At 37.4% G+C, this 13,411-nt stretch overlaps 1 protein-coding gene across 2 annotated transcripts in view; it reads left to right on the top strand.

The window, feature by feature from the left end:
• Ptp69D (Protein tyrosine phosphatase 69D) overlaps positions 1–13,411 on the top strand; it is a 170,453-nt gene that overhangs the window by 37,761 nt on the left and 119,281 nt on the right. For both annotated transcript variants that reach the window (XM_089097834.1, XM_089097908.1), the window contains exons 3-4: positions 9,796–10,077; positions 13,097–13,235. In XM_089097834.1, the coding sequence (XP_088953960.1) occupies positions 9,796–10,077; positions 13,097–13,235 (421 nt within the window). The remainder of the gene's footprint in view (positions 1–9,795; positions 10,078–13,096; positions 13,236–13,411) is intronic.

Raw genomic sequence — 13,411 nt, 5'->3', positions numbered from 1 at the left:
ATGAACAAAATGGCTATCTCAAAATTTTGATGGGATGTGTTTTGGGGAATGATGGGTTTGGGGGGGGGTAGTTGCCCTCCAATCATTTTCGACTATTGAAAAGGGCACTAGAACTCTCGATTTCCAATCGAATGAGCCCCCTTTGAAGCTCCTACGACGACCCCTTACATATGAAGTGCCTCTGGGGAAAAAAATTAATAAAACATTGCAGCCGTATGACCTTTACTATAGGCAACGCTACAGCGTTGCCTCTGAAATGACCCGCCACAGTCCCCGGAGGAAGGGCTACAAGTTGTGAACTTTGCCCATTGTTTACATATAGTATTTGATTTTTTTTTTGGGGGGGGGTGTGTGCTTAGGGAGGATTTATAAGTGGAGAATCTTTCTTCGGGAGGGAAATTTCTGATGAGTGAATAATCTAGGGAAGTGTTACACTGGGGGGTTTTGACAGAATTACTATACGAAATTCTTTTTAATTGTTGTATGTTCTTTTTGCCCAATTTTTTATATGGATATGTTCCTGAGGAAATATCCGGGGGCTTTTTTCCGTACGTTTTGTTTTCTGGAAAATAATTTTCATAGAAGGGGGCATTTCTGGAGTGACTGAGAAACGGATTACACTGAGTAGCAATTTTTTTTTAACTCATCCAGGGTAATTAGACTAATTTTGATGCTCTGAGTCTGAAAATGACCTTGGTTTTGCTCAATCAGGTCTGGATTTTTTGCTACAGAAATTTTTAACAAATTTATTTTTCGTAAAATTGAAACTATTTTCTGCGGATCATCAGCTGAGAAACCCCAGGAGATTTTTTCCTTTTTCCTCAAGAAATAACAGTCAATGTATCCAAACTCAAAATTTTAGAGTTCACGGCATAAGTCGGCGTTTCTTTGATTCCCGTGTGTGAGTAGCTGCTGGGTTGTCTCTTCAGCACCAGCAGTAGTCCGCCATTATGACTGCGTCCACCTTCCCTGGTACTTCTCTTTCATTTGGCACATGCTCTGATGGAACCTTTCTCCCTACTCGTCACTCATCGCCCCAAGGTTTTCAGGAAACATGGCATTGTTTGCTGCCTTCATATACCTCAGGAAGTTGTTCACCACCTGCACAACCGATTTCCATGTGGAGTACTCTACCATATTCATTGACGTTTCGAACTCTGTGTCCATTATGAGCTGTCGTATCTGTGGGCCTTCGAAAATGTTGGCCTTCAACTTCTCAATGGTCAGTCGAGGAAAGACTTGGCACTGGTAGTTGAAGCACCTCCCATCCTTGTCCAAAGCGTGCGTGAACTGCTTCATTAATCCAAGCTTCATGTGTAGCAGTGGGATCAATATCTTCTCTCAGTCAACAGGAGGTTCGTTTATGATATTCTTGCCCTAGGTACTAACTGCTCTATCGCCAGCCACTCTTTCTTTACATAGTGCTGTGATCTTTCTTGACTGTCCAACATACATATAAAGCATGGGTACTTCGTCAACGCGGACTGCTGACCAAGTAGAAATTTCACCGTCTTAAAGTCGACGCAAATGATCCACTGATGCTGCTCATTTTGGATTTTGTCAATCACGTACTTCACTGCTTTACAGTTTTCTCTGAGAGTTGTGGAGTGCACAAGAGGGATTGAGGCGAACTGGTTCCTGTTATGGAGGAGCATACTCTCCAAAAAGCGCGTGTTGCTTTTAATGAATAGCTGCCAATGTCTCGGATCGTATGGAGGAGCTTCGAGTTTACCAAGAAGACCGCTGACATTTCGGCAGTACACGTGGTCTTTCTCCTGCCAGAAGTAGTCCATATATTCCTCATGCCTTCTACGAAAGAAAGTGATACGCACGTCCTCACCAAGTAGATTTTTCTCTTCGAGTCCGAAGGTCATCAGCTTGGAAGTCTTCTACAAGCTGACATACCAAACCAGATCATCAAGCTCAAATTGTGAAAAGGGTTGCAGACCATTTTGTGCTTTATACTCCTCTTCTGTATATCCTCCCTCGTCTGCACTGGTGGCCTTGTCGTCGCTGTCGGAAAGCTCTGTGAACGCTGATGCAGAAATTTCTTCACAGTGAGCAACTGGACGGCGGGTAGATGGAAGGTCGGGGTACTGGAGGCAGTTTTGATTCTTCCGGTTGATGCCAGTAATATTGGTGGCACAGAAGTAACAATCCGATGTATGGTCTAACGACATCCTCCAAACCATCGGAATCCCAACCATCAGTGAAGTTTTCGCACCCTTTGTCCACCGCCAGAGGTATTCTACGTTTGTCTTGCACACCGTATGCGATGCCCAAGACTTATCTTGGGCACTCAGTTTGACGTTCAAAGTAAGCCTTGTTGGTGCGCTTTGCAAATCTTGCGATCTTCCTCATGTCAACTGACAGCGTGTAATGTCCGAAGATGTTACAGAAAATGTCAGGTTCATTCCTGCTTGACCGACGTATCGAAGCAATATCAATAAAGTAAAAGAAATAGAAAAATGGACGTTAATGTCAGGCAATGAAATTTAGAATAAATTTTATTGGCTAAGGGTCAATTAAATAACCTTGCAATCACGCATACACATATACAGCTACTTTAGAGAAATGACATTGTGTTGTAATCGATATACTCTTCAAGAAAAATATAATTGAACTCAAAACCCCTGATATTAGCATATGTATAGCTTGTCAGGTAGGCCTATGGCTGTGTCTAAAAAAGTTGATCCGATAGAGCAAAATGAATGTGATATTCGGAGTCAGAACACCAAAATTAGTGTAAATCAGCTGAGAAACCTCTGGTGATTTTTTGGCTGTTACCCAGTGTTATAGTTTAAAGTCTTATTCCAATGAAAAAATGCTAAGGAGAAATTTTCAGGGGAATCATCCACAAGCAATTTTACAGAGAGGGGTGATTCTCAGCGAGAAAGGAACTGTCTGGAGGGAATTTGACGGGGGGGGGGGGTGCACTTTACGTTGGATGTAAAATCCACGGAGGAGTTCCGTGAGGGGGAGGGGTATATTTCATAGAGGGTGAGCCTGATTTACCGGCATTATTTGAAAAACGAACAGAAATTATGCCATATTTGAAGGGTCGCCCCCTCCTCAATACCTTATTCTCTACACTAAACTTTGACTGTTTACTAAAATTGAAACACAGGGGTTGTTTAATTATAATAGGAAGCTTTTTTAAAAAGCTAACAGTTTTAGCTTAAAGAGGAAGGTATGATAAGGGGGCGACTCTTTATGCCTGGAATAAGTAGGCCAAAATTAATATAAACATTGTGTTTTAATTTTTTATGTACGGTGAGCCAAAATCGAACCTGAATTAGCTGAAAAACGTTCAGAAATTAAATAAAAATTAAGTTTTTTTTAGCTGAAAGTGAGGAACGACATTACAGCTTAAAACTGATAGCAATTATTCCATATATGAAAGAGGCTGCCCCCTCCTCAACGCCTCGCTCTTTACGCTAGTTTGGCTCTTTTTCACCACTCTACTTTTAAAACAATACAAAAATTTATCGTAAAGAGCGAGGCGTTGAGGAGGGGACAAAAATAAAAGGACTAATCCATTTGAAACTAAAACTTGTTTGCCTTGGAAAGAAAGAGGATGCTTTAACCCCCATAAGCAAATAAAGAAAGAAATACGTTGTGCTGCTTCTCGTTATGGTAAGAATAAAATTAAATTACTTAAAACAGAGCAAATCTCATACAGAGTTGCTTGCGCAAGAATCTTGCACAAACAATGAACTGGTTGAACAGACAGACAGCCAATGAACCAGCTGAACAAACAGCTAATAAGCTTAATTGCTGTTCGTTTTAAGTTTTTTGTGTCGCTTCTTACTTTCAGTTAAAAAAAAACTTGTTTTATTATTTAATTTCATAAAGAATTATATCTGTTGGTTTGTATGCAAAGTAACACAAGAGACGAAAATTAACGAACAACAGAGTAGTGAAGAGTTATGGTATACAAAGTAATATTTGGCAGGGATAGTCACTAGTGATAAATCACTAGGGGTGGCACCTTGATTTGGGTGATTTTCGGGGATTCGGGGAACCGATTTTTTTTTCGGGTTGACACATAGAATTTCGGGGAAATCTCCGAAAATTCGGGGATAGTGCAAGACCTGCTTGATTTCTAATCAGGAAAATCGAAACACTTAACCACACGAGAAAAGAAACGCTCCGACTTTGCGGTTGACGCAATAAAGAATTGCCGCAAAATTAATTCAGAGTCAACCGAACCACCGTGCCGGTGGTGGCGCGCCGGTGGCGTTGCGACACTTTGGTGGCGGTCAACCGGTTCTCTCGTTGGCCGCGTTCGGTCAGTGCGCCGGGGTCAAGGTGAAACCGTACATTTTGAGGATTTTGACCCCTACAAGGCGTATTTCTAAAGATGCAAACTTCCTTTTTACACGAATAGATGATTCAATTATTCACTTTCCTTTATTATTTTTGTCAATGACATCCTTCGAGTCATTTCTTGGTGAGACCCAAAAACATGTGACCTCTTTAAGTGTCCAAAGTCGCCCCAATCAGGGAATGACTTTGGACACACATGGGGCATTTCCAGACATTTATTGATTAATGCTTGCAATAATTGATTCAGATAATATTAACATTTAATTCAGATAATATACAAGTTAAATGTAACATTAAATATATTTTATGGAAAATTGGGCCAAATCACACTGAAACTGGTACGGGAAGCTTCATGATAATATCTTGGAAGTCAGTTTCTGCACAATCTCGACATTTAGGGAAGATAAACTTCCCACCAGACTTGCACAGGTAGTTTATTTTTCTTACTCTTCCACTTATTTCTTCAGTTTCGCCAACATAGTAAACAGCAGAGTTTTGCTTCTTTCCCTCCATAAACCTTACAAGCAATCAGTTTCAAACTCACTAGTACTTCCAAATGTAAAGACTCGTCATTGAGCTGCATATCTATGTCTGAAATACTGTCTCTAGTTTCTTCAGCAATGAATGAAACCTTTGACTTTGTTAGCGACTTTTTCTTAGCAAGCCTTAGCTCAGTCTCTGCTTCTAGTGCTCTTTTTTCTGGCGTTTCTGTCAGAATTCTGATTTTGCCTTTTCTTCGGTTTTTGCATGGACCCATTTTCATTTTTGCCTGTGGATATGGTCGGATGCTTTCAGGAGTTAGGGCTATAAGCAAGTTTGATGTTGACTGCTGTTGACCCATCTGTATTGGAAGGTACTGGGGCAATCTGTCAGCTGGATCTCGGCAGTTTGTCACCTCAGCTTGCAGAAAATCCACTTCTGTGAACACATTCGGATTTAAAGGCCAAATTCCTACCTTCTCAAAGCCAGCTGTGATGTTTTGGGGATTCAGCTTTTCCAGAAAGGGATACCTGCACAACTTTGCTATTTTATGTACTGAAATTCTCTGACCAGGGTTTAACTGCATCCAATTGTCAAACGACTCCCTGATTGCGGGCTTCAATGTTGCATACACTAAAACATCAAGGGGTTGGAGACGAGGGGAGCAATGGGGAGGAAAGATTAGGAGGTGGATGCCGTTATTTTTACGCAAGAAAACTACTTCTACTGAAATATGGCTTTCTTGATTTCAAACAAGAGCAAGACCGGGTCCTTTTTGCTGCGTTTGACCTCTTTTAGAAAGTGTTCCATGGAACAAAGGAAACTATCCGAGGTCATTTATCCACTGTGATGGGCTAAGCCAATGCAACTTAGTGGTCCATCTTGATACATACTCTCTGGAGCTTTGACTCTTGGAAAAACAAACACTGGTATAATTGTCTGACCAGTTGCAGATACAAAGCATAACATTGTGGTATTTCCTTTTTCTGCTGACATGGTCTGAGCCACCTGTTTTGCACCCCTTTTAGCAATCACCTTTCGGATCTGCACGACTGTCGGTACTCCTGTTTCGTCGCAGTTCCAAATTCGGCCAGGAGGAAAATGATACTTGCTATACAACTTCTGAAAGTTTCTAAAGAAGACACCAATTACAACGGCGTTAGAGCCGGCAGCACGAGCCTGGCTTGTACTTTCGGGTTTTCTGATGGGCAAACTAGTGTTTGGCTTGATGAACCCTCTTACCCAATCTACTCCTGCTCTCATTCAGTTCCCAGCTTGATGGGAATTCGATCTTCAGTGTTATTCCCCATAGGTAGGCTCACTTTCTTGCTGCATAGGGAGTCAGCCCATGGTTAAGCAGTGAGCATTTTTCGATGTATGCAGCAAGCTCTTTCTCTTGTTTGGAAGTAAAAACAAACTTAGTGCTCTCCTGAACACTGTCATGGTCATTATATGTCTTGCATTTTTGCCTTGTATCGTTTCACGTTTATTCACACTTCTTGAGGGAAAATTCTTCTGCAGTTGCTCGAAAAGACAACTTCCCATGTACAAATTGCATAACAGCACTCCTGATTAATTCTGGATCAGGAGGACCACTCCCCTTTCGAATATAGTTGCAGACCATCTGTATAAGAAAATTATAATCGTCAGAATCTGAAAAGAACAACACGGAAATTACATAGGTCAGGCTATGCTTTGAGTTGTGCTTTGAGGCATAGAATAGAAAGAAGCCTGCAGGCCGTGTAATTTTTAGTGTAACCTTGTTACACACTAAAAATTATGATATTTAAGACAATAATCCGTTGAATGTATACAATTCAGGGTATTTATTTTAAACAAGGAGGAGTGGAGGGAGGTTAAGATTTATTGGTTCATCATTATTAGAAAGTATTGAAGAACGTTCGACTAAGATTAGCTAAGCATATAAAATTAAGATTCGATGAGATTAGCTTGAATATTTTTGCCATAATCTGTGACATGCAAAGACTATTTTAAATATGTAGACAGTCAAAAGTACACCATAATCTTGGATATAAATTAAAGGTTAAGCTTAGCCAAATCATAGAAAATGCTGTCCAATCTTGGAAACAGAATCTTAAAGTAGAAACAAAGTATCTAAATAATAATATGCAGACTTAATCTTAGACAAATTTGATCTAAGACAAAGATTGTTACACAGAGTAATTGTGTTTAAATTGGCTAGGCTGTAAGACAAGGGGTAACTTTTGTCTAAGTGTAAATGTTTAAAACAAAGTTTGAAGTCAAAATATATTACTTAAGGTCCTCTGTAACACAACAGGAATACTGTCAATTTTGCCGATATTCTGCCTCCAGCTACATATAGTTCCATTTTCAAGTTACGAAAAACTTCCGTCAGCACGGGGCCAAACCGGACACCACGAAAAGTGTCCGGAGTTGCCCCATGTCGACGCCATTTTGAATAGTTTTTTTTTTTTTTTCATAGATAACGGCCCGATATTTACTGATAAAAATTGCCATGCAAATAGCAGGGGTATACCTTGTCTGATCCTGAAAACTTACGGTCCAAGAGCTACAATAACTTAGAAAATATTTGTCAAAGACTGCATGTGTCAGGATTTCCAGCAAGCATATAAAAACTTCCTTACCTCTTTTCTCGGCTGTCTCTTTTGTCCAAAATTTAAAACTTGCGCCAAATGTACGTTACATGAATGGTTTCTAGCGGGAATTTTTGAATGGATTAGCTCAAAACTTATACGAGAGGTCGAACGTACGGAGTCGCCCCCGTGCGGTTTCGCCCCTGTCTGCCCTACTTGGTCTTCCTATAGTGAACGTGTTTTTCTATGTATTATTTAAGTTGAAGGTGCATTAAATAGACAGTGCTTAACATAACAAATCATAAAAGATTCCTCATAAACTATTTATAAAACAATTGAATCATTTGATTTTAAGCGGAATTTTTAACCAAAGCTAATGCCTGGATGATTATTGTTTCTTGTTTAAAATCTTGCCGACAGCCTAGCCAACACACTCCAAATAAGGCTTACAACAAAGAAAGGTATACTCTTATGCCTTAGGAGTCTTTTGCTTACCCCTTTCTTTGGAAGTTTTCAGTTGAGCTGTTTAACAGCTGTATTGGAGCTTTGGCAGTTTGGCATAAAAGTTTCCATAAAAGACTGACTTCATGATTAAGTGCTGTGGAACCTTGTCATCACAATGTAAATTAAAAAAGGCACTAAATACTTGTGACAGTAGCTTATTTCCAATAATTTAGCGGCAAAATTTGCTGAGAGGTGTTTTTTTTTTCTTAGAAGATTAAAAAAAATTAAAAACACCTGAGAAGGTCCGTAGCAAAGCCTTGGCTGAATGGACTTGCAACTCTAAAGGTTCTCAGAGATATTTCTTATGATGCACAGGAAATAATGTATATTCTAGTTAAAATGAACCAATAAAGCTAAATTTGTTTTTTTGAAATGAAATCATTGGTGTCAACATGTAATATCTAAACTTAATTTGTTGTCATAGCCAAATAAAACTTTCTATAGGTTTTATTGGAATGTTCTTAGCGGTAATACTTTCCTGTTATATATGTGTAGAGAGATAATTTCGGAGACCACACTCCCTTTCCATGACGATAAATAAAAGTTTAAATAGGGATAAAATCCTTTTAATTGACAGTGATGATGATAAGAGTGATATACATTCACAAAAATACCAAATATTTCGGTCACATATACAGTGACCGAAATATCTGGTGTTTTTGCGAATGTATATCACTGGTATCATCATCACTGTATATTGAAAGTATTTTATCCTATTTGAATTTTTATTTATTGCGTAGAGATTGTAAGAAAGTATGCAATTTCGTTACTTTAAATACATTCAGTAGAAAGGTGATACAGTCTTTTGATATAATCAAAGATTAACATTGAGAAACGGATAAATTATCATAATGGAACCTTTCTTTATATAAAATGAATCTGTTATTGACTCTTACAAAAGTTATCCATTGACAGCGAGCTTTAAAGTTCAAAAGGTTAAGAACTCTGAACATGCGGTTTTGAAGAGACGCCTCATGAAATAACGTCATTGTCTTAAATGATGTCATGTATTAGATTCACTTATTTTTCTGGATTTCTAAGATATTCGACTCAAGTTTCTTTCTAGCGTTATGAAAATTAGGAGAGATAACTATTTCTTTTTTGGTCACAAACAGGACATGACAAGAGCCTTTAGAGGCACAGTGCAGACACAATTATACATACATTTGTTTGGGATATATCTATTCTGTTTCTCCTGAAATTCTTTTCTTTTTTACAATTTACAATAAGAAATTATTAAAATCTTTAATTTTAAATGTAATAGTTTAAAAATTGGATGCTTTGTTTATTTGGCGTAAAAATGTTCTTCAAGTCTTTTAAAATTTGAAGTTAAACACAAATCAATATTAGGGTATTTTTACAAAATCAAAGATCAAATACCGTTATTCTTTTTTTTTTCTCTTTTTTTTTTTTTTTTTTTTTACTAGACAAGCAATTACGGTTTTCAGAAAATTTGTGTACTAATGATTAGGGGGATTAATGTGTTGTTATCGATAATATCCAGGCAATATTCCAAACGTTTTGTTCATAATTCAAGACTTATGGTATAAGGAAGATATTATTTTATAGTATAGCAATTCCAAAACTTGGTATTTACAAAACAGTTTTTTTTTTTTAATTAAGTTCATTTTTCAGAACCAAATCTTATTTCTTTCGAAATTTGATTTTTGATTATTCTTAGTGTAAAAAGAATAATTAGGCTTTTTGTATACTATGTGTTGGGTTATCAATGTTTATTATTCATATTGCCCAGACAATAAATGTTCAATAGACGATTTGAGCTTTATATTATATAAACTGTTGTTGTTGGTGGTGTCCGGGCATAATAATGATTTCCATTCTAACCAAGCGAAACTGTTGATTATTATTCTTGTCGTGAAGTTTTTTTTATTATTGTTTTTTTTAGGATTTGAATTCGACGTTGAAGTAAGCTTTGTCCAGCATAACAGTACTGACGACCTTGAAACTGTTTGCACAATACAGACGAACCAACTTGACGCAACATTTGACATTATATGGCTGTTGAACAACAAGCAAGACAGAATTCTCAAAGGACAATCAGCTCGAGATGTTGCTATCAGTGTCAAGCGTACTCCTGATAATTTAGGGAATTTGACCTGTTCAGTCACAGGAAATCTAGGTGACATTCAACTGAAAAGAGAGAAAACGATTGAGCTCGAGTTTGAAAGTAAGTCACCTTGGAAATTTTTTTTCAAGTATCATCCAATATTTTACTCAAAGAACCTTAAACCTGAGTTATCAGCAACCATTTTAATTTGCCAGTTTCTTTTTCTTAACAATGTTTGCGGTATCATAAATTGTAATCATGTGCTGTTTATGTTGACAATATCATGTTTTCAGTATAAAATGGTTAAACTTCCTTTAGATGTTCGATTGAATAGTTTGAAGTCCTCTTTGGACTGCTGTACTGAAAACATATTATCCTAATTGTGACTGGTCTTGTTTACTTCCTGAAGAAACAAAAAAAGGGGGCGCAACAGTCGCAGCAGTTGGGACATGCAGCAGTCACGACAACATCCTTCTCAAAATACGATTTTACTTGGTTTTCAAGATGGAGGACTGTAAACGTCAGTGAAGGGTGCTTGGCCAAAAAATTTTCCTCATTTTATTTCCAATCACCGCTATTTTCGAGAAGTTTAAGGATTTTTTTTCGAAATTAAAAAAAAATGTAGTAACTACATGTTACTTTTTAGTCAAACCTGATCAATAGTAGCAGTTTTCAAGTCAGTGACAAGGACAGATCTTTTCATGCTAAGCAGGTTTTTTTCTTAATGTTCTTGTAAATTTGCAGTAAGCGTGGTCCAAAGTTCGCTCTACCCGATTGCAGCTAAATTAAGTTGACCTTTCCAAATGCTGCCAGTTGATAAACAACGAGAATAAAGATCCAGATCTTGGGTCACAACGTTGGCCCTTAGTAACTAATATTAAAGTCCTATTTTTCAAAATTGCGGCTACTGCTGCAACACCTCTGCAAATGCAATATTGCAGCTAAATTGCTCCCATTAGATGAATATTTTTACTTTCTAGCTCATTTTCGGAAAAGTATGAGTCTCAGCCCAATACAACCAAAAATTAGAAAGATTGCTTTAACCCAGATTGCAGCTACTGTTGTAACTATGATAGGCCATATAGGTCTCTTAATTCATATTTCTTACCTATCAGTTTGTTTTGAGAAAAGTTTGAGGTTTAGCCCATAGTAACTGAAGATTAAGTAGTTCGCTCTTTATTATATTGCAGCTACTGCTCCAGCTATGAGGAACTAAATAGGCCTTTGTAAAATTAGTGAATAAACAGCCTCTAGATAAATATTGAATTTATCCCTACTGCTTATAAAATTACTTTTCTTCTTGAGTAAAGATTTAACGTTTTCTGTTTGATAAATAATTGTAATAGGTGAAACAGAAACAGTATTTTAATAAATAAAACAATTTTCCAGTCCCTACATTGACAATGTGCTCAAGAACAACGCCAAAGAAACCAAAAGACAGAAAAAACATCCCCACTAAAATGGAGAAAAAGGAGTAGCCGCCCTCCACTGAGTAGCCGCCGAGCAAACTTAGCCACAGCAAAATACCCTACGCGATAAACAACACAAACTCACATTCAAACTTGGACTAGAGATATCAACCTCATGGGTATATTAAAAAAGCTATACAGAACCAGGTGTTTTTGCAATTTTTATGAAGGCACGAAAAGAGTGACACTTTTTAACTGTCTCAAACAGAGTATTCAGGCAGAATGAGAAGCAGTCAGGGAATTGAAGTACGCTTCGACTGATGGATTGAATGGAATTCGAATGTAGCCATAATTACGAAGACGGTTTGTAGAATAATCAGAGACAAGAATTAGCCTAGTTCTGGGTACCAAAGGAACACCATTGTAAAGTTGAAGTAAACGAAAGACACACATGAAAGATATAAGTGACACACAGTGAAAGGTATAAAGTGACTTTAAATCAAGCAACAGTTATTATCAGAAATGTATGTTAGGGATAAGGTTCCACGCTTTGTCATATACCTTTTAGAGAGTGGTATCAGAAGGGAAGAAATAGTTGACATATACTGGGGCAATAAGAGGAGGAATATCGAATTAAGTAATGGAACAAGATTGTTAGAATCAGCCCAGGAAAATGTGGTTAAAGTTTCCCAGAATTCCTAGATTCCTTCAACTTCATCTGGGATTACTTTCTCTCTAAGGGAGCAAAGCAGTGGAATCAAATCGCATAGCTATGATCTATTCCTATCTTATTTTTAAACAACAAAGAAGGGATATTTCTATTGTCCTTAGGAAGTAGTTAGCTGTATCAATGAAGCTTCTAGGAATCAACTCAAATATAAACTCCTGAAACTCTGTGGATGATTTACTCACCTACATCAAAAACTATCTGCTTCAATATTAATGAAAATTTGTCCTGAAAGTCGTTGTCTGCCTATTCACGTTTGTTCCAAAAACAATTGTTTATCCCACTATGTACATACCTACAAAAATTGTGAATCGACTTACTCGCATTGACATAAACAAAACCTCTAGAGCAATTCAGTCTGTCAAACCCTTCTTTCTAGATATTCTATTTTCTATCTACATATCATTATGCCTGCCTTTTCAGACCACTCAACACTCGTAATGGGTAAAAGCAAATATTAGCGTAACAATAAAAAACCAGCATTTCATTATCTCTGTCCAATAATGGAGTCTCCGGTGGTAAATTTAAAGAACTGCTAGAGAAAGTAAGAAAAATTACGTTTATTTACCCCCAAAAATAAACCTCCTTGAGACTCACAATTCAAATTTGAGACATGTTGCTACATTTTCTGAAACTGGTGATTCTAGTGCCCGCCGTTTTATGGAACTCACTGTTCGAAACTAGCGGACCACATTTTTTACCCTGCAGGGGGGTGACAAATACCTATTTTATTTATACAAATACCTATTTTTGGCAGTTCAATGGCCAAACAGACTTTGTCCAAAAAATAATTGTAACCCCACCCCCTTTTGTGTGAAATACGTGGGCTTGATCTCGCAATTTAATAAAGAAATTTACCTTTCTATGATGCAATGCCAACATTTCTTCTTTTTGTTTTCTTTGGTTGGAGGGGGTTTTAGTTCATGCCTCCTATCTCCTTGCCACAACATACACTTCTTTTCACACTGTCAGAATCTAATAACTGATTATTTATTTTTTTCAGCTGGACTGCTACTGGATGTCATTGGCGATGTGAAACTGGCTGGTTTACAAGCAACGATAAGCTGCACTGCTAAAGGATTCCCTCTTAAATTCATTAAATGGTTTTACGAAGATAGATTATTGGATGTGAAAGATCTTGGGTAACAACTCGTTTTTTTTTTTGTTTTTTTTTTCTAAAGATGCCAAATTCAGGCTTGAAAATGCGTGAAGCGATTATCTAAAACGCTGCATTTGAAAAAATTGACTTTTTTTAATCACTTTCATCAAGAGTAGGTTGGCCTTGTGTAGACTATGATGATTACCAAATTTTGACTTA

Source organism: Artemia sp. Qi Xiang Cuo, chromosome 1, assembly GCF_049724085.1.
Source record: "Artemia sp. Qi Xiang Cuo chromosome 1, ASM4972408v1, whole genome shotgun sequence".
Lineage (NCBI taxonomy): Eukaryota > Metazoa > Arthropoda > Branchiopoda > Anostraca > Artemiidae > Artemia > Artemia sp. Qi Xiang Cuo.
The sequence above is the reverse complement of the archived record's forward strand: the minus strand, read 5'-3'. Positions and strand labels throughout refer to the sequence as shown.